General features: G+C 42.8%; 2 protein-coding genes across 2 annotated transcripts; one reads left to right on the forward strand and one right to left on the reverse strand.

Annotated features, from left to right (window-relative positions):
* Positions 1–2,494: 2,494 nt before the first annotated feature.
* Positions 2,495–6,832, reverse strand: bhlhe41 (basic helix-loop-helix family, member e41). The gene is made up of 5 exons (XM_083764183.1): positions 6,281–6,832; positions 6,109–6,175; positions 5,832–5,939; positions 5,598–5,709; positions 2,495–5,400 (listed from the first exon to the last, which is right to left on the reverse strand). The coding sequence occupies exons 1-5, from the start codon at positions 6,340–6,342 to the stop codon at positions 4,442–4,444; spliced, it is 1,308 nt and encodes a 435-aa protein (XP_083620309.1). The 5' UTR covers positions 6,343–6,832; the 3' UTR covers positions 2,495–4,441.
* Positions 6,833–8,485: 1,653 nt separating this feature from the next.
* Positions 8,486–17,044, forward strand: sspn (sarcospan (Kras oncogene-associated gene)). The gene is made up of 3 exons (XM_083763892.1): positions 8,486–8,897; positions 10,799–10,885; positions 14,059–17,044. Exons 1-3 carry the CDS (start codon positions 8,682–8,684, stop codon positions 14,419–14,421), a joined length of 666 nt encoding a protein of 221 aa, XP_083620018.1. The 5' UTR covers positions 8,486–8,681; the 3' UTR covers positions 14,422–17,044.
* The last annotated feature ends 9,977 nt before the right edge of the window (positions 17,045–27,021 follow it).

The following is a 27,021-nucleotide window of genomic DNA, read 5'->3' on the forward strand; positions in this document are numbered from 1 at the left end:
CAAGGTAACTACATAGCGCAAAACTCAAAGTGGTCTTACCCTTTAAGCCTCGCCCACAGCTGTTGTTGCATGATAATGGTGAGGGGTTAGGGTTATGATGTCACTAAAGTTGTGTAATTCGATTGAGCCTTTTAGTTTCTTCAAATCTGCTTTCAGGAAGAAACCAAACATACACGGGGAAGACATTTTTATATTTTAACCACACCTGGGGGTCTATTAGAGTAATGTTAACTCCACAAAACAGAAAAAGTACAAAAATCATGGCACTCCATCTTTAAGAATAATGAAAATCGCACATATACTGTATCTAAGCTCCCAGTCCCAACATATACCATTTTCACTATTTCAAATGTTTTTCTTTTCTTAAAGTAAAAAAAAAAGAAAAAAGAGGGGGTACTCGTTTGGTAAACACTGGTTTAGAGTGTGAGTGAGGTATGTTGGTAGATCACCATTTCACTTTGCTGAGAGAGGAATGGAGATAGCATAGCAACAAAGGATAAACTATTTGTAATCTTCTTTTAAAAACCTCCTTATCGGATACTAAAGTAGATTTGTACAACAAAGATTATTATTAATAGCACCTTTCACTTTGTTACTGTATTATTGTTGCCATAATATGTGCTGTGAAGTGCTTTTATTAGTGACATTTATTGCAGACTGATTTCATTGTCACACAGCACATATAGTTGCGATTTTGAAGCACCCAGGATGAAATGGGTGGTTGCTATAGTAAGCAATCACTCATTTCCACCATGGGATGAGAAATATCTGTGGTCAGTGTTTACAACTGTATGTGTCCTGTGCACTCCTTAAAGATGTCCACTGTACATACCTGTTTGTTTCTTTCCTGCCTTAATTTACAGCAAAGTATTGAGAGATGTCTTGCTAGATCTGGCTGCTGGCATATGACATGGATTGCATGATTCAATAAACCAATTAATACAAATGGTATGCCTCATGGGTGTTAAGTGTAATAAAGTATGTTGAGGCTGCACTGTGGAAAGGAATTTACACTGCGAAATCCTCAGATTGAAAAAATAAGACCCTTATCAGCGTTTCACAGTGGTGTGCTTGTACAGTCAGTATATGTGGCTTGTAAACTTGGTGCAGTAGAATTTAATTCATTTCACCAGTAGAGGGAGACTTTTGTCCATCAATCAGTGCCAAGTAATGGGTAGAACATGGCTAGTGTCGTCATGAGGTTATGAGCAAGTTGTTGTTTTAATTAGACAGAAAATTAACTCATGACAACTTTACGCCCCATTGCATGGAGCTTTATAGAAACAATCCAAAAAGTACATTTTAGTGGATGTATAGGATATCAGTGCAGACCACGTTCCATCATCGAACAAGGGATTTATTGTTGATGAAGCAACGCTCTGGGCAGAGTCGGCTCCATTAATGGCCTTGGATTGAAGGACACAAGTTTGAACTCTTAAGTAGTTGAAAAGGGATGAAGCCAAGTAGACTTGCGTTAAAGTACCAAGATTCAAATATCATGATAAACCAGTTGTTAACAACTAGCACTTGGTCCAGATTAAGTTGAAAGCCAACTTGTGGCTTTTGCATCAGCCTGTGTACAGTATGAGAGTATAAGCTCACTCCATCACATGACATTTACTCTGTCTTAAGCCTCGACTTACTGTATACATTCCACTGCAATAACTTGTCACCTGACTAGAACCATGCATCTTAGCTGTGCAGAATAGTCACTGATTGGTAAAATCTATAGCTATAGACATTATGTAAGTTATAGAAATGACTATATCTTAAAGGTATATTCAGTGATTTCACTTAATTCAAATATCACTTATTTTTTGTTTTGTTGTGATAATCCTCCCTACTATAGAGTGTGCTGACCATATAAGGAGTTCCTCCCTGTCCCAGTTAACCCCTGGGGGTCAAAAAAAAACATAGGTTTCGTTTTTGGCTAGGTGGACCAGCCTTCATCCAATCAGGATAGAGAGGGGCCTTCCGCCAATCATGATCGACCGGGGGCGGGCCTTGGCGTGCGTGCTGTTGGCCTGTTGCGTGTCCCCCCACTGTAGTTTGTGCATGTGTACATCTTGTTACCGGAGCAGACCGGGTTTTTTTTCCAAATCACCCAAATCACTGAATCCTCCTTTAAAGACCTTGCACACCAAGCACCACCACTATAATGACAACAGTTGAGAACAATACATGTACAGTTGCGTGGACAGTGTGGACAGCCTTTATGCACTATACACAGTGACATCTTGTGTCAATTTAACTCCCAGTGTACGAATGCAACCAAATGTACCTGGGAAAGATGTATTTGGTTACATTTGTACAAATGGATAAATTAAGCATTTCACTGTGTAGTCTGGATGTGTTGTCCTCTGACAAATTAGATTTATACATCACATGCACTAGACAGAGATTTTTTTTTTTTAATAGAGCTGGATCTGATAAACACATTAGAGGATTATGATCATGTATACAAAATGTTCTTTAAAATAAAGATAAACCTGTAGAATTTTGTTCTGATATTTATTTTACAAGTCAGCAATAATTTAGAACAGCGCATGTGTAAAGCATTAACGAAATGTGCAACAGTTGCTCAGTTCAAACTTTGTCTTAAAAATACATATTTTACTACGTTGACATAGACATGTAAATCTCATTGTATATTCACAAAATAAAAATAAAAATATTCACTGTGGCATATCATCCCAAAGCTGAATAGCATGTGAATCATCTACCTTGATTTAGGGCTGAAATGAGCAGTGGCTGATGAAATCAGAGAGATAAATCCATTGTTCCTTTGCTGTAGGGAATCACAACAAAACCGTGTTGTACATATACTCAGGATTTTCTTTAGATGTATCAAAACAAAGAAAATGGGAGATATACAGTGATTGACTTCACTATAGCATACAGCTGCAAGGTGTGTACGTGTGTGTGTGTGTGTGTGGGGGGGGGGGGGGGGCATGATTTCCAATGGCCAGAATAAAGTGCACTTCTCAAAGAGTATGCTTTTACCATCCCACATATACACTTTCAACAGCTGGGAAACGTATACATTCAATAGGCCTGTATCAAAGCGCTAAGGTGCTATCCTACCATATAATGTTAGAGGTATATGTCACTGTAACTTAAAGGTATATTCAGTGATTTCACTTAATTCAAATATCACTTATTTTTTTGTTTTGTTGTGATAATCCTCCCTACTATAGAGTGTGCTGGCCATATAAGGAGTTCCTCCCTGTCCCCAGTTAACCCCTGGGGGTCAAAAAACCTTAGGTTTCGTTTTTGACTCTCTATCCTGATTGGACGAAAGGCTGGGTCCCACAGCCAAAAACGAAACGTAAGGTTTTTTTTAGTGAAATCACTGAATATACCTTTAACAGTGTGCAGACATGTTATTCAGGAGATACCAATATGCTCTCCACTCGATGTATTTGTTATTATTTGTACCGTTATTTTATATCGTGTGTTCACTGCTGAAGAGGCTGTATTTATTTATTTGAAAATGATAAGCAAACATAAACCCAGAGTAAACTCAGTAGTCGTAAGTGGGAGAACAGACATAAACATCACATCACCCATAACGTAAGAAAGGACAGATTTTTTATATATAGGCCTACTTCGTTGCACGCCAGTGTTGCGCGCAGAAAATAGTCCAACAACGCAACAATTAAGTTGTGTGCGTGTAGATCTGCCATTTCGCGCAACACTTGGGTATAGGCTACATTAAGCCATACAATTTCGCAATGGTTTGTTCATTTGGGGAAGGGTGGTCGTCCATAGGAACCTCAATCAGTCTACCCATAAGGGAGAGGTATAGGCCTACTGTAGAGGCTATAGTGTACTTCATTGAGAACTTATTATTTAAGCCCATTAAGTCAAATTATCTTGCAAGACCAGGTGATCATATTTACAGTCGGAGCCAAGCTGATAAATAACCTTGGCAGAGGTCAGTTGCAACCTAGCCTACATCAAATGAGATTCACTGATTGCGCACATAATTATACGTTACATTACGCGCCAAACATTTGGCACCAATAACTTTAAAATATTTCGAAAGATTAAAAAATGAAAAGAAAAGAAAACTCTCTCCAGCACAATGTGGTAGTGTCAATCATTGACAACAATCAATTAATTAATCTCTTACAAGTGCAAAATGCACCTGCCACAACTGTTCCCTCCCAACAAGATATACAGTATACACAAGATTTCTATTGTAAAAGTTCGTCTTAAAACTATCTTCATAAAAAACGAGATTACCATAATTCCTTAGCAGAATGCACACAAAAGAAACAATGACAACAACGAGGATAACATACAGGCTACACAGTGAAGTCCTTAGTGTTGTATTAAAATTGACACTGGGGATTCTGTGCAGATAAATGAGCCCGTTTTACAAGCGAAGAAGACAACAACATGACAAAAATAAAACCCGTATTAAAATGTCATGTGATTATGTACCGTCATTGCTGTTTTGCTGGGCTGCATCGCCCCCCTCATCCCCATCCTCCCCGTCGTCACTGTCCTCCCTCTCAGAAGAGGTCGGCTCGGCCCCGTTTGACTTGTCGTCACCGTCGGCGGGTGACTGGTGGGAGTCTTTGGAATGCCGGTCCGCCGACGACAGACCGGGAAAGGCCGTCGCTGCCGCCGCAGCAGCGGAGGCGGGGTGCGACGGGAGCCCGGCCGCATACAGCCAGGGGAAAGGGGACGTGAGGGCAGCCGCGGCAGCCGCCGGGTACACGTACTTTTCCATGTTGCTTTTGTCGAACAAGGGCATATAGGATGCTGCCACGGAAGGGTTGATGAAGTAGAAAGGCATGCAAAAGGGGGTCTGCTGTCCCACGCCTGCAGTTATTCCCATCAGAGAGTTCATGAACGCCAGATCGGGTCTGGCTGGGTCTATCCCTGACGATATGCCGTTTCCAGCCCAGTTCATCTTTGGTCTTTTGGCAGCGCGATCGTCCCCAAACTCTTGTTTGACTTTCACCGCCTTGGGTCCTTGTTGCGCTCTATTGAGCTCGCAGTCTTTCTCTCTGCCGCCGTCGCTCTTTTCGGCTTCGCCCCCATACCCGCTGTCCGTGTCCGTGTCGTTCTCGTTAAACTCCCCGACTTGGGTCCTCTGTATCACCGGCACGCAGTTGGCCTGAGCGTCGGGTTTGTGCGCGTCGCGCTCCTGCAGTGCGTCCGCGGCGGGTAGCTGGTGTTGCTGGTGGAGCAGAGGCGCGCCAGCCTGGAACTGCGTTAACACCTTGTGGAGATGGCCGATCAGATGAGCGCACCTCTGTTCTCGCGTCGTCCAGTTCTCAAACTTGCTCAGATATTGCAGAACTTCTTTGGCACACGCCTGGAACCCAGAATGGAACGCATCCAAATCCGCGTGTAGGCCTATGGGTGATTTCATCGGCCGCTCTCCTAGGAGATCACACAAAATAATATATTTATTAACATTTAGGGCAGGGTTATTTTTCTTTGATTAAAGCTGTCACAAAACTATTGTTACTGTTAACTGTTACGCCAACTCCATTGGAACTGAACAAAAGTGTATAGGCTATATCTGAAATTAAATATGACAAAAGAATGTGTAACTAACTATCCACGCAGCGACTTACCATTCTGTAGAGCAATAATCTTCTGGTGCTGCTGCTCGGTGACAGCTGTCAATGCATTGAGATGCTTCAGCGTCAACTCCAAGACAACTGCCTTCTCCAAGTGTCCAAGCGTCTAAGAGGGACAAGAGGTCCATGAGCTATAGGCTACTGACAATCATCATTGTGTGATAATAAACCACACTTTAACACACAGATATAGGCATATAGGCTATAGCTTTAATGCCGGGATCTCACCGTCAGTTTCAGATGTTCGGGCAACAGATCCTTCAGCTGCCCAATACATTCGTTTATTCTGTCCCGCCTCTTCTTCTCTATCAACCGGTGTGGTAACTTGTATGCGTCCTGATATAAGATAGAAAAGATTTAGCCTAAACGACACCAGGAACAGCTCTAATTTAAACGTATAGGCTACAGTTAATCACACTAACACACATTAGGCTATCACAATAGTAACTATAGGCTATAGATGCACATTACATTCCATGATAAAAAACAAATTAACTGTCCGCACCTTTCCACCATCTTCACGCTTCATTCCTCTTTTAGATTTGCACATGTAGAGAGAGGGATAATCCACCCTAAAGTAAATCAAAACGTAGGATTAGTCTCTATAGTTGTGTCAACAGCGTATTAAAATAGTTTGATGGAGTTTTCAAAGCGACTGGACGGTATAGGCTACTCACCCCAGGAAATCAGCGTGATCCATAAATGGTCTTTCCTGCAAATGCGGTATTCTTTCATCCATAACTTCTCCCGTCACTTCTCCCTTTGAAGTCTATTTGGAAATGTTTTTGTTATTCCAAGATCCACAGACAGGGACGGCGGGAGATGTTGCACAATGAGCGTCCTCCTTTAGAATGATGTCTAGTTTCCTGAACTGCCACTTTGCTGTGTGGTGAGAGCGCACGCGCGCCTCCCGGTAGGAGCTTCCAACTCACGTGCAGCCTGCCTGCACCATGCAGCACAGAGTCCGGTAATTGGACCTTCTCTGTGCAGCCAGCCAGCTATTGCCGTTTGATCAACGATCCGTGCGTAAAATGTCCAAGACACGATAGAGCGTCACTCCACTCCATCACATCATGCAGGCTCCTCTCCATTACACAGAAGAACACATGCATGGAGATAAACGTGAACTAGGCTAAAAGGCGTATCGGATTCGTCTAAGCGGGACGGACACTTAAATTTGAACAAGCCGAGGTGTTTTTGCGAGTTTGACATGCCGTGTGTGTGGTGGTGTCTGGTGTGTCCCCGGAGCCGCGGATTCTAGGCTATGCATGCACTGCACACTCATGCATGCGCGCCGGCCGGTTTAAGTGCCTCTCCAATTCATCCGCCATAATGAGGTGCGTTGTTAGTAACCATGGTAACCCTGACCCATGATGACACTAGGCTTTGCTGTGTGCTCAGACCTCAGACCCAGACACGTGCATCGCAGTTCCTTATCAAAGTGTGAACTGTCCGAATGGGTGCGTGCGTGGCGTGCTCTTTCCCGCCCACACTTCTGCGTTTGGGGCTACAGTGCCAATAAACAACCTGCACCAAGACTCGTGATATTAAAAGTAAAACTTTTGAAAATAGTCGTATCTTAATAGGCCTATTGTTCTTTGAATGACATCAGTGCCACAGACCACAGTTTTCAAATCACATTATTACAACCAAGTGTAAAAGAGTGGGCGAAATATGCAAACTCTCAACATTGCAGTTAACTATTACAGGACGAGTTGAAAGCTATAGGAAAAGAGAGAATAGAGAAGAAAGTGACAGAGAATACAGAACAAAATAAGGAAGGCACATGCCACAGACCAATCTAATATATACAAATACTTTTTTTGTTGTTGCAATGGATGGATGGATAGTCCTACAGAGGGTAGATATGTTTCTTAAATTATTGTGTATAGGTGGAACAAAACATTTAAAAAATAAGTATATGATATCACAGTATAGGCTATCATGTGCATCATTAAAGTGACATGGTTAAAGAAATTATATTTAAGACACAGAAAAAGTGTCATAAACCCTTCAGCGGGACTTGACTGGCCACGGAAGTCTCATGTGCGATGATGTGCTTGATAATGATGCATATTACCACAAAAGGGTTGTAGACAAATATCAGCTTGAAATGAAACCTGTCGCATTGGTCATGTGCAACCCAAACGTTTTAAAGAAAATTCATTAAATTTGATCACTATTCGAATCGAGTGAAAATACATTTTCATAAATAAGTTTTATTTTGATATGCACCATTCATTATTGATACTGTATTGAATTACTATTACTACTTAATTTATACTCATATCATATATGATTATTATTGTGAAATAATAGTGAAATTAATTGTGTCTCACATTCCTTACACAATGACGTCTCGTGTATTTCCAGTTATCACACATGTTCTCATCATTTTCATAGTGGCTCAGAGACACGTAATGCCCTCTCACATGTCTCATGATCACATTTCTTCTTCCTCCTAATCATGTGACTCGTTCTGGCCTGCAGCATATGGCCCTTTTGTGTAGCAGTGTTGACAAAGAATGATCCAATCACCCGTCCCCCCCACCCCCACCCCCACTTTAGAATGTCTCCATGCCAGTCTTTATTTAACCTACACCGGGGGATTTCACCCACCCACCATGATCTCCTTCCTCCCCTGCAAGAGGTAACTTCCCATAACAGTGCAAGCTTCCAGTCGTATGTTGGAGTCCCCCTTTGCACCCCCCCTTCCCTCCTCTTCCTTCCCTCCAGAGTATGCTGCTGCTCTATATGTGGCAATGGAACCGCTCGTGGAATCCACTCCAAATGTTTTCCATATTAGTTCAGAGCCTTCTCTGATTCCAAATAGCAGCCAAGCTATGGGCTTCCGGTGAGAGGAGACCTCGGCAGGGAGTGGAGGGGAGAGGAAAGGGGGGGGAGCAGCTGCCAGCAAGTCCACCCTAAACAGCACAACAGTAAAGTTGAGTAAAGTAAGAGCACGAAGAGAGACAGACAAAGAGAGAGAGAGAGAGAGAGAGAGAGAGAGAGAAAGAAAGGGAAATCAACACAGCAGCCATTTGGAGAGCTAACAAGGCAAGGCGGTTCTAAAGCAATATGGGACAAGGGGAGAAGAAGAAGATGAAGGAGGATCAGAATGATGAGGGCCCGGCGCCTCAGGACACCCACAAGTGCTGGGGCTGCCGCGTCCCCCTGCTCATCGCCCCCCTGCAGCTCCTGCTGGGGCTTTCCGTCGCAGTCGTGGCCTTCCTCATGCTGGCTGTCAGCCCCTCGCTGATGGCGAGGGAGACCCCTCACTGGGCCGGGATCATTGTAAGCCTCGTCCTTATGCACTAACTAACATCATTCTCCACACAACAGTCAATGTATTCTGCATGGATTGGAACCTCACCCTGCTGCATGATCCTCAGCGGCTTCGCCGTCAAATCTGGAGTGTTCATTTCATTCTGAATGTGTGAAAATGGTCACACTCCAGATTTTGCTATGTGTATGCCCTCCCCCACTTATATCTATCTCACCTCAGCTCACCGCATGTCGGCATCGGCACATACTGTAGGTTAGACTACGCTGGGTACAGTACATGCAGCACTGTCTGCAAGTGTACGTGAGGAAAGTGTATTGTCCTGCTCTATAAATCACAGGACTTTGCCCACAAACACACTCATCGACTTGATCTTCACATCCATCTCCATTATCCAATCCTGCTTGCACTGCTGGTATGTCTAGGTAATAAAGAATAGCTGGTGTGACAAACCTATACCACCCACGCCTGTCCCTGTTTCAACCCTGTCCCAGCATGCATCAATCCAGCCTGCCCCTTGACGCATGAAGCTACTGAATACCTTATCACCTGTAAATATGTAACGTATACACAGATTCTCCTCATTGTCATTCTGATTCTGCCATCTGTCCTATCCTATCAATAAACACACAGATGGGGAAAAATAAAGAGAAGAAGAGAAGTAATTAATCTAACCTGTCTCAACGTTTTTAAAGTTAAAAGGAGACTGTGTGATTTAGTTCTTAAAAGGAAAGTTCCCCCTGAGCAGCATGACTCAGCCATATACAGTGCACTGCATGGACATAATGAGTCATGGCCATTTTCAAGTCCCTCATGAACAGTGAGCCCTTTTACACAAACAATCTTAAAGACACATCAAATGATCTACTGTATTAAATATAGTATATACTCCAGTTAATCATTGCATCAGTGTTGAACTGACAGTAAGATAACACTCCATCAAGCAATCACAATGGCCTGTTCTGTACAAGTACAAGTAAGTGAACAATGTAATGTTTGTGCAAGAGAGAATATTGACAACATGCCATTTACCATTTGATTTCTGATGTTATAATTACCTCATTGTGGGCTGCATATCTTCACATACAAGAGATACTGCAAGCTCCAAACATTTGGAGCTTGCAGCACAACAAACCTATATATATAGTTAATTACACAAAAAAGACAGCAAAATCCAGTTCTTATGACTAAATGTCCTTATGTAATTGTTTCTAAGAAAAAGAAAACACATAATTAGTTAACTACGGTATTGAACATTGTTAATGTCCCTCATGATCAAACTGCTTTAAGGTCACAAATTAGTCTAAGAACAACATGTTTGTTTTTTGCTTGGTCAGTCCACCATGCTAGCCTATCACAGATCAAAAAACATCTCTGGACACTTCAACATCCCGAGTCAGCTCCTCACGAGATTCAGTGTTTTCTGAGAGAAAAACAGAGGTCACCAGGAACTTTCCAGAGAATCCTGACCGCTTAAGAACCTGGGAAAAACATTTAAATTAGATGCTGAATGTTAGTCACAAGACTCCAATTGCACAGAGAGAATGAGCGTGGGTGGGTGTTATCCCAAAGAGGAGGAAAACTATCTAATTTGCTGTGATAATGTAAACAGATAACATCTTAATGCTGAATAATGCCATATTAACAGAAGCAGTCATGATGATTGGGGCAAAACAGAATTAGCATGAAGTAATATTATTTAGTATAGTTGGGTGCAGTGTAGTAATTATTTATGATTAAATTATATCAATTAATGTGCATGGATTATGAAGATGTTGTGTGGTGTGTGTGTGTGTGTGTGTGTGTGTGTGTGTGTGTGTGTGTGTGTGTGTGTGTGTGTGTGTGTGTGTGTGTGTGTGTGTGTGTGTGATATTAGTGAATGTAACCAAGTTTATATGCTGTCTTGTTATAGCTGTGTTTGGTTTCTGTCGTGGGCTTCATCCTGTATTGCATCACCTATCATCCTGATGAGAGGAATTTCATGCAGTTCATTTTTAAGGTGAGTTCAGATATATTTTCTCACATCTTTCCTGTAGAGGAAGAAACAAAACCTCCTCTAATGGGCAATCTGTCACATCTATGGAGCCCCTCTCTCTCATTCAACTATAGAGGTTGGAATCACAGAGACAGTCACAGTATTATTTGCAATAAAAGTATACAGGGCTTTTACCAAACAATGAGAGATCTTGGTTTATACACTGACACTGCAAGGCCAGCACTATTTTATTGTATGTCTATTTTATTGTATGTTCAATGAATACTTTATTGCATAACATAATTGTCAACAGACAGTATTCTCTTAATATAGCGGCCATTAAAATCATCCTACTATTGTTTATTACCAAGGCCCATGTCCATAGAAGCACAATACCTGGCCAACACCATCTAAAATATAATTCCTGAATACATACTGTACGGCCTACGGAGAAGCATTGCAGCATGAAGATAAGCCCCAAAATATAGCCTCCATATTATACTCCAAATGCAATTTAAATGCACTAATTTCAGTTTTACGAGCTTTTATCAAACTATCACATTTGTATTTTCATGATATTGTGGTCATGTTATATAATTTATTTCCTATTTCCCATCTCATATGCTACCTTTAATGAAGCCCAAAATATGATTTTATCCTGGGTGGCTGGTAAGGGCACATACCACATGAATAAGGCTTTAGAGTCTTAGCTTTATTTATCCCCATCCAGGCTGCAGGAAGGTCTAAAGTTTAGACCTTCCCACAGCTCGCCTACATTCAAAACCAACCCTTTGCTGCATGTCATCCGCCTTCCTCCATCCTCCTTTCTTGTCTAGTCATATACTGTAAATAATGATAATCCCGCTCATTGACCACGTGGTTCAATAATTCTTCTATATATTTAGAGTTGGTGGATTTAAGCCATGCACCGTCAGGTCACTGATTTATAAACATTTTCACTGTGGCAAAATCTTTCAAGATGCAAATGTTTGGTGTATATATATGTGTCTATATGCACTTTCAGAAATTGTTCACTGTTCTGAATGTTTGATTAAAACATCATTTTTCATCATGGTGTTCAGATGATTTGCCTAAAGCAATGCTTTGTGTTTTCAACAGTTTTTCATTTAGTGCTCTGTAAATAACTACAATATATCCTTACAGTTTTCGGGGGTTTCAGAACATTTCCTTTTAGAGTTGCTCAACTGTAGGTGTTTGGCCAATGCCTAACAAATCCCAATTCACATTTATCTCCTGGTAAACAATCCTCCAGATTTCACAGCCGTTTTGAAATCAATATGAATGCCTTTTCAAGCAACATTCGCGGCTTGCATAATTCCATAAGTAGCGTGTAACTGGGAATGAGGGCTGCTGTTATATAAGCCATGGATTTAGATGAAGGGTTTAGTATTATTGAGATTGTACAATTACATAAACTACAAAAAGGCACTCACACAGCATGTGGACAAAGGTTGGACAGTGTGTCGCAGAGTAGTGCTGCATGTAGCCTAGCAGCCTATAAGGGACACCCAGGTTCAAGTCCAGGTACATTACATCAGTATTGTGACAGTGTGCCTTAGGTTCAGAGTGTAGTCATCTTAAGCAATATTACACGAGAGGGTGTGCTTTACTGTCATTCGGCGAGTTCCGTAGGCAGCGCAGAAGTGTGAAGCATGTTTATGATACCATAGTACATTGCTTATTTCTATTCTAACCTAATTTATTTTTAGATTCATGTTTTAGTGTACAGGTTAAGTTTAAAACGAGTAATGCACTGTCTGGACATCTTCTTGAATGATATTCAAAACAGATTAGCCCTGTATAATTCAAATCAGTTGTGTTTGGAGGAACATGAGCTATGGAAATCACACCTGTGAATACACTACATTTATTCATAAGGGCTTGCCTATGTCATCAGCATCACGCAGTGTTTTTATTATTTTCCAACATGGGCAGTAGAAAAGTGGTCCTCCAACATTTTCATGTCTAGACTAGGACCCAGTAGCTGAAAAGATGTACCAGGGAGCCACATGAAGGAAGATTTATGCTATTCTCATCAGTGTCTAAGTAATGTGACATATTGTAGCCAATATAAACTATTAAGGCATTTTTAGATCTATGACCTCATAGCACGTCACATCACGTGCTATGAGCTTGTATATATTTTTGCTATATTTTTAAGTCCAATAACCCCCCCTTTGAGAAGAGAACCACTGCTCTAGAAACTAAAACACCACTGGACCTGACCTGCCACATCAACTCAAACTCAAGGAAAGACAAGGCGTTCACACGCAACCCAGTTTTTGTAGTGTTTTGAGCTCGTTAGCCAACCTAGTTCATCTGGTCCCCACAGGTGTCAGGTGATGACACTCAGGCTCATCAAGGCTTCAGGGAGAGGCGAGTGGAGAGACAGAGAAATTGACCGTATATGCACCATAGATATATAAAGGTAGACATCTGGGGCATCTGTATCTATCATAACATGTCTACGGTGGACTTTTATGAAACAAACCGATAGAAAGAGGATAATTCAAGCTTTTCGTACAGCTGCAATGTTTGATAAATGTTTAATAAAATCAGATAGGACTTTTCTGTTTGAATGAATGTGCTGTCAATAGCCTCTGTCGCAGCCTTACTCATCTGTGTAGAGAAAAGCCTGGTCACAACCTAAGACAGAGAGCGTATCGGGCCGAGTGTCGGGCCGGAACATCCATCAGATGTATTTCCCCCGGAATGCCCGGATACAATATTGTTTTGACCAATCACAACACTTGTTTCATTCACAGAGAATGTAAACTGATTTGTAAAGCGTCAACGGAATTTCCTTGAGCAGTACGTCCGCCCAAATCCTGCAACTTCCGGACCCCAAATAATGATACATTCTAGGTCTTTCCCAGCGTGGGCTGTCAATGGGAAATTGCACTTAGTTACCACCTTGCTGCCAAGATGGCAGCGGTGTGCATAAGGTCAATTGGGAGGGAATATGTCAGGGCTCTAGCCCCCTTTAATGTGTAGTGTACACATGACTGGAAATGAGTGCTCACAAAGTACTAATATAGCAAGTTTAAAAATATTGTCTATATTAGAGACACACGTGAACTTCTCTCATGACACAGTTTGGGAACCACAGATGTACTAGAACCAGTCATTCTATAATGCTAACCCTCTGCCCTTTGTCTTCTGTTTTCCCTCTACAGCTCCTTTACTTTGTCCTGTGCACAATAGGCCTAGTTATCTCAGTCCTGGTAATGGCATTTGCTGGTCACCACTACTCACAGACCAGTAACTTCAAGGCATGCAAAAAGGCAGGGGAGGACTGCATATGCACCCTGGACCCAGATGACCCCATTGCCCGCACGTTCACCTATAAGGAGGCCAGCGACTGCGAAGCGATTACCCAGACGCTCACAACGTACTTCCTGGTACAGATGGTGCTGAACCTGGCCCAGGCGCTCGTGTGCGCTGCTGGGGCCTTTATCATGTGGAAGCACCGATACCAGGTCTTCTTTGTTGGTCTGCAGATTGGCTCTACCTCCTCCAAGCAGTGGCAGAAGGTGTAACATCACAACAGGTGTTGATATTGTGTCGGTGGTTAGGCCTGACTCACACGGTCACAACAGATTGATGTATAGCTGATGCATGAGACTTATTGACTGATGCAAGCTCGCAATTAATTTCCAATGGGAGTCACATGGTTTGACACAACATTTTTGTTGTATGAGGGGGAGGGGGGCAGTCGAAACACAGCCGAAAGCCGTACAACAAAAATGTTGTGTCAAACCATGTGACTTCCATTGGAAATGCTGCAATGCATTGGGAGCTTGCATCAGTAAACAAGTCTCATACATCTAGCATGCATCAATGTTGTATGCTAGATCGAAAGGTGTGAGTGAGGCCTTAGGCCTGACTCACACCTTAGTGTGATGGAGGGTAGAGTATAGCCAATGCAGCCTGCTGTTTAGAACTCACTTATGGACAGAAGAGGAACACTGTTGTGGTGTGGATAAGTATTGATCTCAATCTATATTTGTCTCTCCTTTTAGGTTTTTTTTGGAGATGGGTACTATAATGACTTAAACTGCGCATTCTTTATATAATATATTAACAACTTTGTATACTTAGATATGAATCATAATTTCTACAATCCATTTGTTTGTCTTGGTATTTTCTCTGAAATACCTAGCTGTGACCTTGCAGTGACAAACAGTCTAATGTATGTACAGTACAGTACAAATGCTAGATTAAACCACTTCATTGGCTGCTTCACTGGAAGCTAAATGGATTTGATTTGTGCTATTCATCTCACATATATCCCAAAACTGGAGACCGGCTAGATTAATTCTGTATGAGTGTAATTGAGAGTTAATGAGTGTGATTCTCTAATGCACAATGTACAGTGTGCTCTTTCTCACAACAAAGTATAAATCATGCTCTAAGGAGGACGATGAATCCTTTCATTATTTTAATGAAAAATAGCATTGTCATTTTTCAACATCCTCTGAAAGGTTTTGAAAACAGGACATCAAGTTCATAAGCGGCTTCATGTAATTTGCTGTTCAAGTAGAGATTTCCAGATTCACAATCAAAGTGAAGCAAGTATAGGCATCTATTCTAAAGGACAGAATGCAGCTGCAAAAATCTTGCTTCATGGTTATATTTTTTTGTTCAGATATATAATACAGTAGCTTAAGTCACTGACAACATTTAGCAATGTTGCAATCAAAGCAAAAATCTGTTATTAAATATTAAATATTCCAGTATTTCTCTAGCTTTTTGGGCCAGCGCCCCCTATCCAGGTCTCTTACCTTCCCCCCACAATTCGTTTTTGTGTATTTGGGTTGCTTATATAATTTTGAAAACATCTCATCGATGTCCAAACATCCGACAGGTTAGTATGTGATTGTTATGTAGTTAGTATCCTACTTCCAGGGAGAGAAAAAAAGCCTGTTGTGATTATAAAGTAGAATTGTATAATGGATGTCAGGCCCTGTCACTTCAGGCCCCTCTCACAGCACTGAACGGCAGGGCTGTCATGGTCCTGTCACAGGCCCTCTCTGTGACAGGGTTGTGACAGGCCCTGTCACAGGGATGTCAGAAACGGCCACAGCCCTGTGACATGATACTGACCATGATACTGACATCATCAGTATCATGTCAGTATCATGTTAGTAGTACTAGTATCATGGTCAGTATTATTATGTCAGTATCATGTTAGTATTATGGCCAGTATCATGTCAATACCATGACCATGATACTTGGATAGACAGTAGTGGTGGTCCCTGCTTCATCTCTATAATAATGCGTCCTTGGCCTGAAACACATTGATCAAACATTGATTTCCATGATCAAACTTTGTTTTGTTGATGTGCAGTTTCATAAAAACTATGAATATGCAATGACACAAAACATTTTGTATTTAAATGCTTGGTCCTTTTTGCTTTTTTTCATTTAAAATGTATTTGATATTTTTCTATTATGTAAACAAATTCTATAACAACACTTCAAAAGAGTGACTGCCTGGGCTTGACAGCTGTAACATGACCCGGGGTGGGCTATACTTTATGAGGATTCAGACTGGCGCCCAGCCATGTTGGGCTGTGGCATGTGTGGACACGTGGACATGTGGCTGCCCGTCCCGACCACTAAAGCCTTTATACTTTTTTCATTTTTTTATTCAAGCATCAAAAATAGCCAATTGGAGTTCACACAATGTGTTGTGGGCTTGTAGATCGTCTATTTTTGGCACGAGACACTGTTGTATGCTTAAGCCATGACTGAAACAGCCAGTAGGAAGCTGCTGCAGCCAGAAAGGGAGGGTGGAATAAGGGGTATTCAGACAGGCAGTCTGACTTTTCTACTCAAATTCATTGTTGCTTTTATACGTTTCATTTAGGAAGAACTAATAAGTAAAAGGTCAATGCTTTTCTTTTATATGCCTATAATGACATTGTGACAAAAATAGGGACACCCGGGAGAAATTGGTTAAGTGTCAACTGTATTGACCTGTGGCCTGAATGTATAGAAATGGCAAAGGGTAAAATGGGCTGTCATTGTTGGAAATGCGATTGAACATGTAGTGTGTATAGGAGTGCCACATTAAATAGAGGACAATGAGAAAGGAAAGTGCCCAATGGTGGATTCAGAAGTTGTTTTGAACACCAGCATGTGCATTTCTAAAGCTTCCATTATTGTCATGCAGTTTCTTTTCATGAATATAATTCTGTGTCAGTGTTGCATATGATTTCCTTTTTTGGCTCTCCTACCTCGTTTAAATAGATGAAAAGACTGAATCCAGAAACCCCAAAAACCCCGCATTTGCAAACAAATAGTAGTTGCCTGCACGTTATCACATTAACATTATGGAAAAATTGACAGCTGAGTTTAAAGAAAATCATTGAGCACCGCTAATAGTCTCCACCCATCTCTGTAAAACAGCCATGTCACAAAATATACAGTATTTCTATGAACTCGGAAGAAGTTGAGTGAATAATGTTTCCCAAAGTAAAGCAAGAAACCAGAGAACAGAGACTAATTTGTGATGTGCCAAATAGCATCTCTCGACTTGAAAGTGCAAACCTTGGAGAAAAGAGTTAATATGGCATCTAGTCATTCTAATGATACCAATTTCTCATGAGTTTAACATGTTTATCGTACATCTTCACTAAACAAATAATACTTTTACCCATTTTTCATGCAACACAATAGCATGCCTAAACTTGTAGATACTGTAGCCATGTGTCATTGAGGGCTATTCATGATGTTCTGATGCTTGTGGGGTGTTGTGGTTCTGATAACCATGTGACCACAACGGCTGAACTTCTCAGCATGACATAGGAAGTCACATGCCAGTCATGCCAGTCTTCACAAAGTTCATTAATACACATAAATCACAGTAAACTGATTTTATGTTATTATTATTTCTCCCTCCCACTTACTGGGACGGTGGCTTATTCATCAGTCAAGACAGAAACTCAGGATCACAATCTTTAGCCCCTGAGAAGAAAGAAGACTGGCCAAGATTGTATTGATTGACTGTGATCAATTTCACACAGTAACTCAGTGTGTATCAAAGCCAGCACACCTGTCTCTCACAAACAATGAAGCACAGGTTGCAATAAGTTCAGCCAGTGAGGTGGCAACTGGCAGGGCTCTTTCCTTGGACTGTGTACACACATTCTGAACATAACTGAATTCACGTGACTTTTAGCTGTTGATTGAACTTGCAATCATGAGGGCCATAGGATGTAGTCATCCTATGGCCCTCATCCAGCTGTGTCTAAGGTTGTGTACCGTATGCAACACTCAATAAAGTGTGGCCACCGTCATAAAACAACCTAAAAAAGATAACTTATCCTTAGTTAAACTACAGTAACCTCACAAAATAATGTTTCTCACAACACTTATTTAATTCGTGTACAACCTCTCATGAATTGCAGGGCAGTGGGTGTTCGTCAGTCAGTGCACCATGCCACAGAGGCGCTGGCAGACAGGGGCATTGGTGTCACTATCATCTTCCCCTCCACCCAGTCTGAAGTCAAACATTCGAGTAATGCTGAACTTTTCCCTTCCTGCTTCAGTGACAGCTGTACACTATTATGACAATGACCCTGTGGAGCTTTTAATGGCTGGCATGCCAGCGTAAACAGCTACAGTAGAATAAGTACTGCACTGTAAAGCCCATCCAAGAGGGGAGGGGTGGGACGTTTATAAGAGAATTAGAAAGAAATATGAACTTTCATTAATTCAGCCATTTAATTAAATGCAATATCTCCATGCTGGCCTTGGAATGCCTAAGGATTCCCCAGTTAGAAGTAGCTATAATGTAGCCCAATAAATGGATGTCTGGTGAGATTCTCTGTTAGAACGTTTACCTCCATGCCCCAAAGTATGTGAATGAAGATGGATGGATGAATGAAGTAGCCTACTACCAAAACAGTTTAGACAATTAAATCTTAATAAATTATTAGAACATTACTGGTGTTCATGTACATAACAGTAGCCTAGTCAACAACAATAACTGCTTTCCTATTTTTGCCAGAACAGTCTCTCTGATTTGAACAAATGAATAAAGAATAAAATGAGTGCCAAATCTCATTAGAAGCACGGTGATATAAATAATGAAGTCCAGAGTACACGGCCCCTTGTCGCTATGCATCAATCAACTGTATGACAAATATAGAAAACAATAATACAGTATATGTGTTAGTGGGCTTTTGGTGTTGACCCCTGTCCCATAACTAAAATATGATCCTATTCAGTGCTGGTAAACAGGTCTTTTCCTGGGTCAGACTCCTGCTCTCTTCATGGGTGGTCACTGTACAAGTGCTAGATAGTGTGTGTAGATAGTGTGTGTGTGTGTGTGTGTGTGTGTGTGTGTGTGTGTGTCACAATATGGACAGAGTTATGCCATTGGTTTCTACATACCCGCTTTGAAGCCTGTTTTTCAGCGATTCCAAATCCGCCATCTTTCTATATCTGGTCCGAAATGCTAACGGAAACCCTAGAAATTATCAGAGAGGAGTCTAGAGGACACAAGACACTAGTTAGATGGGGCAAAATAACTGGCTCTAGTTATAGCTTTTAAATATTTTACTCTTCTGTTTTATAAGTGCACAGTCAACAACTATACAAGTTAATGAATGATACAAACAAAAAAATCACACCCGTGTGAAGTGAGTGGTGCAACTCCGTGTGGGGGTTCCCGGGGGGTCCGCGGAAGTTCCAGACCCACAGGAACGTGCCACCCATGTTCGAAACGGTCGAGAAATGACATTTACCATGTGGGGGTCCCTGGGGGGTCCCCGGGGGTCCCCTGAACATCCAGGAATGCGGCCAGGGGCCGGGCCGTTTCCGGCGAGCCGCCCCGTGTCCCAAACGGTCGAGAAATGACAGAGTTACCATGTGGGGGTCCCCGGTGGTCCCTGAACATCCAGACCACCAGGAACGTGGCCAGGGGGCTGGCCCGGTTCCGGCGAGCTGGCCCGGTTCCGGCGAGCTGCCCCGCGTCCGAAACGGTCGAGAAATGACAGTTACCATGTGGGGGTCCCCGGGGGGTCCCTGGGGAGTCCCTGGAACATCCAGACCACCAGGAACGTGCCCAGGGGGCTGGCCGGGGCTGGTGAGCCGCCTCGCGTCCAAAACGGTTGAGAAAATACCGAGTTACAGTGTGGGTCCCTGGAACATCTAGACCCCCAGGAATGCGGCCAGGGGGCTGGCCGCCTCGCGTCCGAAACGGTCGAGAAATGACAGTTATCGTGTGGGGGTCCCCGGGGGTCCCTGGGGGGTCCCTGGAACATCCAGAACCACAGGAATGCGCCCAGGGGGCCGGGCCGGGACCAGGCAGTTTCCGGCAAGCCGCCCCGCGTCCGAAACGGTTGAGAAATGGTGAAAACCAACCAAGCTATTTTTGTGCAGCTATTTTTGACCCAGGGACAGACCCAGGGACACACAAAGCTCCGTAATGGAGTGGTTGCACCACTCAAAAACAACAATACTCCAGTTAAGTTATTTTTTCACATACGAACTATTAATAATCTAAAAGTGGGAAGATAACTGAATGTTAACCACACAAACTCTTCCTTTAATCTTTCTTTAATCGCACCAATCAGGAATGGAAGAATGTTACGTAAAGTACCACCCTGACAAATCAGGCACAACCAATAACTGAACTGTGGGGATGACCTGGTCTCACCGTCTGATACAGACACGAACACAGGGGCTCACATGACTCACTGTGGACTACTAAGAATTTTATTAAATCCATTTACCTTAACTTCACCTTTCTCTGCACCTCTGACGACACTGGCACGTGTCTGTGTCATGTCTTGCTAATCATTCACAAGAGATAACTCACTGAGTATAAGGACAACTCAAGGGGCATCAACTCACCCAGTGTTTCTCAACCTTTTTGGGGCCAGTGCCCTCGCTATCCAATATCCAGGTCCCTTACCGCCCCCAACACACAATTAAACTGTAAGCTATATTTTTTATTGTGTTGCCTATAGAATTTATAAAACATCTAATCAACTTACAAATTTCAGTTCAACATTAAACATGTTACCGCAGAGTCACGTTACCAGCCTTGTCACAGGGATGTCAGGCCCATCATGATACTGACATCATGTCATGTCATGTCAGTATCATGGTCCACATCATGGTTAGTTTCATGTCATGTCATGTCATGTCATGTCATGTCATGTCATGTCATGTCATGTCATGTCCTGTCCTGTCCTGTCCAATCAATCAATCAATGAATCAATCAATCAATAAATGCAAGTCAAAGCAAGGCAATTTTATTTCCCGTGACTCCTCAATCATCTCTAGATCAAAGTCAACCAAGTAACGTCAACCGAGTAACATCAGATTCCCTCGATTACATTAGACCTCTATGAGTCTCAGATTGTATTACTCTATTACTCATTGGGATAACAGTCAGGAAGTTAGTTGGCTGAGCCACAGACAGAGAGCACAGTGGTGGGTGCTCTGTCTGAGCCACAGACAGAGAGCACAGTGGTGGGTGCTCTGTCTGAGCTACAGACAGAGAGCACAGTGGTGGGTGCTCTGTCTGAGCCACAGACAGAGAGCACAGTGCTGGGTGCTCTGTCTGAGTCACAGACAGAGCACAGTGGTGGGTGCTCTGTCTGAGTCACAGACAGAGCACAGTGGTGGGTGCTCTGTCTGAGCCACAGACAGAGAGCACAGTGCTGGGTGCTCTGTCTGAGTCACAGACAGAGCACAGTGGTGGGTGCTCTGTCTGAGTCACAGACAGAGCACAGTGGTGGGTGCTCTGTCTGAGTCACAGACAGAGCACAGTGGTGGGTGCTCTGTCTGAGCCACAGACAGAGCACAGTGCTGGGTGATCTGTCTGAGCCACAGACAGAGCACAGTGCTGGGTGATCTGTCTGAGCCACAGACAGAGAGCACAGTGCTGGGTGATCTGTCTGAGCCACAGACAGAGCACAGTGGTGGGTGCTCTGTCTGAGCCACAGACAGAGAGCACAGTGCTGGGTGCTCTGTCTGAGCCACAGACAGAGCACAGTGGTGGGTGCTCTGTCTGAGTCACAGACAGAGCACAGTGCTGGGTGCTCTGTCTGAGCCACAGACAGAGAGCACAGTGCTGGGTGCTCTGTCTGAGCCACAGACAGAGCACAGTGGTGGGTGCTCTGTCTGAGCCACAGACAGAGCTCAGTGCTGGGTGCTCGTCCTTCCATTTAAGGACTATGCATTTATTATCTGTCAATACTGAAAGCCTGACGATGTGTCGCACCTGGAACGTATCATCAGTGATGTATCCCAAGGTCATCAGGGTTTCAGGTCTCCCAACATCATACCCCTCACTCAGGTGACCCAACCGGGGTGATCAAGTCCCGACTTACGTCCCAGTAGCTACCCTCGATCAGTCCCATTAGGGAAAAACCAGGACCACACAATCCGTTCCTCCTGAACTACTCTGCTGGGACTGGGAGGTACTATTCTGGCACGTGGAAGGACTAGGCTCCTGTCCGGACCCCTCCTACGTCTCACCAGGTCCACTCCTGCTCTCACCAGGTCCAGCCCCTGTGCGTTGCACCAGACTCTCAGCACCATCATCATCGCCCATATCCTATTTAGGTGGGGTTTGCAATTGGCACCGGGTGAAAAGTGTGTTACAAAAATCGTGGGACATTTTCTTTTTAATGAAAGTTTTTCAAATTGATTAGAAATGGTTGCATATGACAAAATATTGGTCAAAACATTGGTAATCGTTGGTGTAGGACTCGTTTGAGAGGGTCAGAGTCTAACCCAAAAATCTGGTATCGGTCGGGCTCTAGTTAAATATAAAGCACCGCTTTCTCAAATAAGGCAACAGTTGTGTTAAAGAAAAGGCACATTTAGAAAATGGTCCGACATACTGTACTAACAACAGTCCGACATGCAACAGCCCGGCACATGCGTGACTGATTAATACTCACCCGTGGCTCCCGACATGCATTGCCGGTTAAAACTCACCTGTGGCTTCCCTGTAAGGTTAGGGTTTAGGGTTTGGGATAGGGTGATGGAATGGTGAGACCTGCAGAACAGGGCCTCCCTTTCTGACAGCAGTACCTTGGATGGGCCCCACGCCACACAGCACTGGATTGATTATGTTAACATGGTGGCCATTTTGCACCCCGATGATGGGGAGGGGTCTCCTACCCCCGAGAGGTAACAGGCCATCATGTCAATATGGTAAATCACATTCAATGCTAGTGCTGATTGATATAATAAGGACTCTCAGTCACAGTGATGTCCAGGCTAACCCCAGCAGAGTCTCCACTTCTCAGTGAAGACACAAACTATTATTCCAAATTAAAAACAAAAAGAACAACCTGTAGTTCACCTCTACTAAAGGCTCAGTGATAAGACGCTGATGACGAGGAACAGTTTGATTTGTTATTTCTTGTTATTCCTTTATGTAAGGAAGTTGTTTGGTGTCATTTATATGGGACTGTGTGATCCTCATCCTTCCCTCGATCGGGGAGAGTTGTTTTTCACACATGTGGCAGAAGAGGAACAAGGAGAAGTCTGTGACTGGAATCACATGCAGAGGAGGCAGGTGATGGGACTGATCAGTCACACTGCTGCAGAGCAGCCAGTCTGCCAAAACAGCCAGGGGCCGTCGATCGCGCCTCATTCAGGCGCCATAGTTAGTGGGCTGTTATGCACATACGTGGGAGGGTTAAGGTATGGGTGTAGCACATACAGTATGTGAACAGACGGCAATGATGGTTAGTCTGCTGTGGGCTCTTTCATGTAACATACCCTTTTGGAGGTCCGTACGCTTTTCCGACCAGTCATTGGTCCGACATGCGGAAAACGACTGGATTAAGGTTGGCGAACATGCGTTAAGGTTTGCGAACATGCGCTTCTCCGTGCTTGCGAAAACTACCAAGATATTGGTGAAGTCAAATGCCATCAATGACAGTTTAACAAATTAATGAATAACAAGGAAAAGGACCCGCACACTGTCAGGAAGTTGATGAAGGTCTAAATGAACCGAAACATCGACTCAGCTATAGTGTAGATTTTTGTCCTAACACAAACATTAAATGCCATTGACAATGAATGGAGAATTTACGTCATAATGTGTCTGACGATGTTACGTCATGACGATGTACGATGATAAGAGCGCTCCTCACTTCACACTGGTGTGATTTTTATTATATGCACCTCGAAAATTCACTGTTTTCTCTGTTCATTTTAGAGGGGGTCTGTTTATTGGATTAGATAGCAGGCTGTGACCGAATTGAGACCTTTCAACTGAAAGTCATTGATGAAGAAACGTGACCTCACCTGCTCCTTAAACTCATCCAGCATGGCCAGAGAGGGCCACAGTGACGGTGCGTTCCAGTTTCTGCTCGCTGTCCCCTTCGCTGCTCACCAGAGACATGGCTCTCATGCGTGGGAACCAGTCCAAGTTCTCGTCCTGGGAGGAGAGGAGACACAGGGAGAGACCAGTATGAGAGAAAGACAACGTGGAAAATGGAGGTGGAGACAGTAGGCTGAAGTACAAGTACAAATGGTAGCGGAAATGCTGTTGTATGTACAGAAAAAAATGGTTTACGTAAATATTATAGAATCACTGGAAAAAAATGAAATAGGCAGAATAAACAAATAGCTGGAGACGGACAGTTTTATGGGAACTGGACCATGTTCTGCAATTGGCGGCATGAACATTTCATACCAGAACCGCAGTCTCCTCGATACTACAGATAGCAGTTATACACTAAATATGAACCGCAACATGCACTTCAATTTCTCACCCACTCAACAAACACATTGCCGATGTAGGAATGAGTCACTGTCACATAACAACAACAAAACAGTGTGTGCGTGTGCATATTCTGTTCATAATGAGTTTTTATTTTTCCCAGTGTAAACAACTGCAGTGGAGAGCCAGGCATTCAAAGCAAGCATTCCCACGAGAAAACACAGACAGCATCAAGCTATTATGTAACAGACTGTTCTGATGTCTGTGTTTGTACATCTGTGGGTACGTGTTCAGTGGTATGTATACTGTATATAGAGGTATAGAGTGCGAGAGTGCACGTTTGAGCGTGAGATAGGTTTCTGTGAGACGGATGGCCATCAGCTGATATTATGTAACAAGCCTATTTTGCCAGTTCCAACGATAAAAACGGAATGTGGGATATGACTGGCACCGGCACACTATAGATATAGTAGGAGGAATGAGGTGCTCCACTTACATAATGCTGCGTTCACACGGGCAGATGCAATAGATACAAAGATGTACATTTGCAAAGTGTATTTGTAGCTGTTGTATAGCTTTTGCAGCAGCTATACAAACATTTGCATCTTCATTGACAATGAATGGTACTGTAGCTTTAATCTGCCAATGTGAACGCAGCATAAGAACAAAATACAGCAATCCCCAGTGTTCCCCATTTTGAAACATATGAGTTAAATTAACACTGTTGGACTCAACTTATGACTGAGACTGCATCTTACGAATATTTGATTGCCAGGAAGAAGAATTTTTCCATTTAGTATGGGACAACTTCTTTTTGTACATTAAAGGTTTTCTGCATTAAATATATGTTGAAATAAATTACAATTTACATAATCACTATTGTTATCATAGGAGGGTAGAGGCCTACAGGGTGTGTTGTCCTGTTAGCTTAGTTTTGACTGCTTTTTTCCCCTTTGTTTGAAAATGTATAGTTAAATTAACACTGAGGATTTGATAGTGACACACACACACACACACACACACACACACACACACACACACACACACACACACACACACACACACACACACACACACACACACACACACACACACACACACACACACACACACACACACACACACACACACACACACACACACACACACACACACACACACACACACACACACACACCAGGTGCTTTAAGGTCACGCCGGGTGTATTAAGCTGCCATGAAAACAAACAGCAGGAAAATAGAGAGAGAGAGAATAGGACCTTTTGTGGCAGGTAAAGTGACCACGACATTGACATAAACAGACAAGCAGACATAGTGACCATGGAGTAGCTGGGACTGAGCAGAGCTTCTCCATATGAATTGAATCATTATGAAAAAGGATCTTGCCTGAAAAATGATGGGCTGTCAGACAACAGGCCTCACGGGGGCCAATAGGATTTCAAGACAATAGACATGCCTCATGCTACCCAGAGAACAGCATAGCACTGAGCACTCAAAGACAGCGATGCATCAGCACAGCAAAACTAAGGGCTTACAGAGCCATGCAACTGTGACCAATGGATTCGACATACACAGGGACTTAATAAAGAGAGCTAAGAGCCATTAATAAGGATGAATATAATGCACCCTTTGAACATAATATACTCACTCAGGCAACCCAATGCTGAATTTTCTTCATCAGACTAATGTGATAAGGGTGACTGAAAGTAATCTGAAGAAAACTAGCCCACCCCGTCTCTTTTGAACACCTCAGTGAGCATGATCATACAGATAGTGATACTAATGTGCCTGTCACTGTACTGCAGTGTCTTATAAGCCACCACTCAGCAGCAAACAAACCTCAGATGTGAACTGGTCTGATACTGATGACAGACATACAAGACATTCCATCCAGATTAAGAAATAAAATATTCACTTTTATTTTTATCTGGTTTTAAGATTAAGGAAAACCAACAGTATGATGTTGTATTGTATTGTATTTCCTGAGATGGTAGAGCGAACTTTTCATCACTTTCCTTCCTGTAGCCTGTTAGCATCTGAAATGAGAAATTGGCTGTGCAGAAAATGTGTTTCTGCAAACCCCCGTAAAGCAATGCAATCCAATGGCCCCCACTTTTGGGGGGAAAGAAAGAAAGAAAGAAAGAAAGAAAGAAAGAAAGAAAGAAAGAAAGAAGATTTTAAAACATTTTTAATTAAAAATAGCAGATCTACAAGATCATGTGTCACGGTGTGATGCGTTGTGTGCTTAATGCTTATACTGGCTATTATATAGTATATAGGAACAAGCTTAAGCGGTTAACAGTAGGTTCCATCCTCCAGGTGACTTTAGGTAACTTCTACAGTGCTATATGACCAAAAAAAAACTGACGTTGTGCTTTGCCTTTGCCACATCTGTTATGGTCCTAACCTTAAGAATAAACAATGATCACCTG

Source organism: Protomyctophum parallelum, assembly GCF_964188405.1.
Source record: "Protomyctophum parallelum genome assembly, chromosome: 4".
NCBI classification, from domain to species: domain Eukaryota; kingdom Metazoa; phylum Chordata; class Actinopteri; order Myctophiformes; family Myctophidae; genus Protomyctophum; species Protomyctophum parallelum.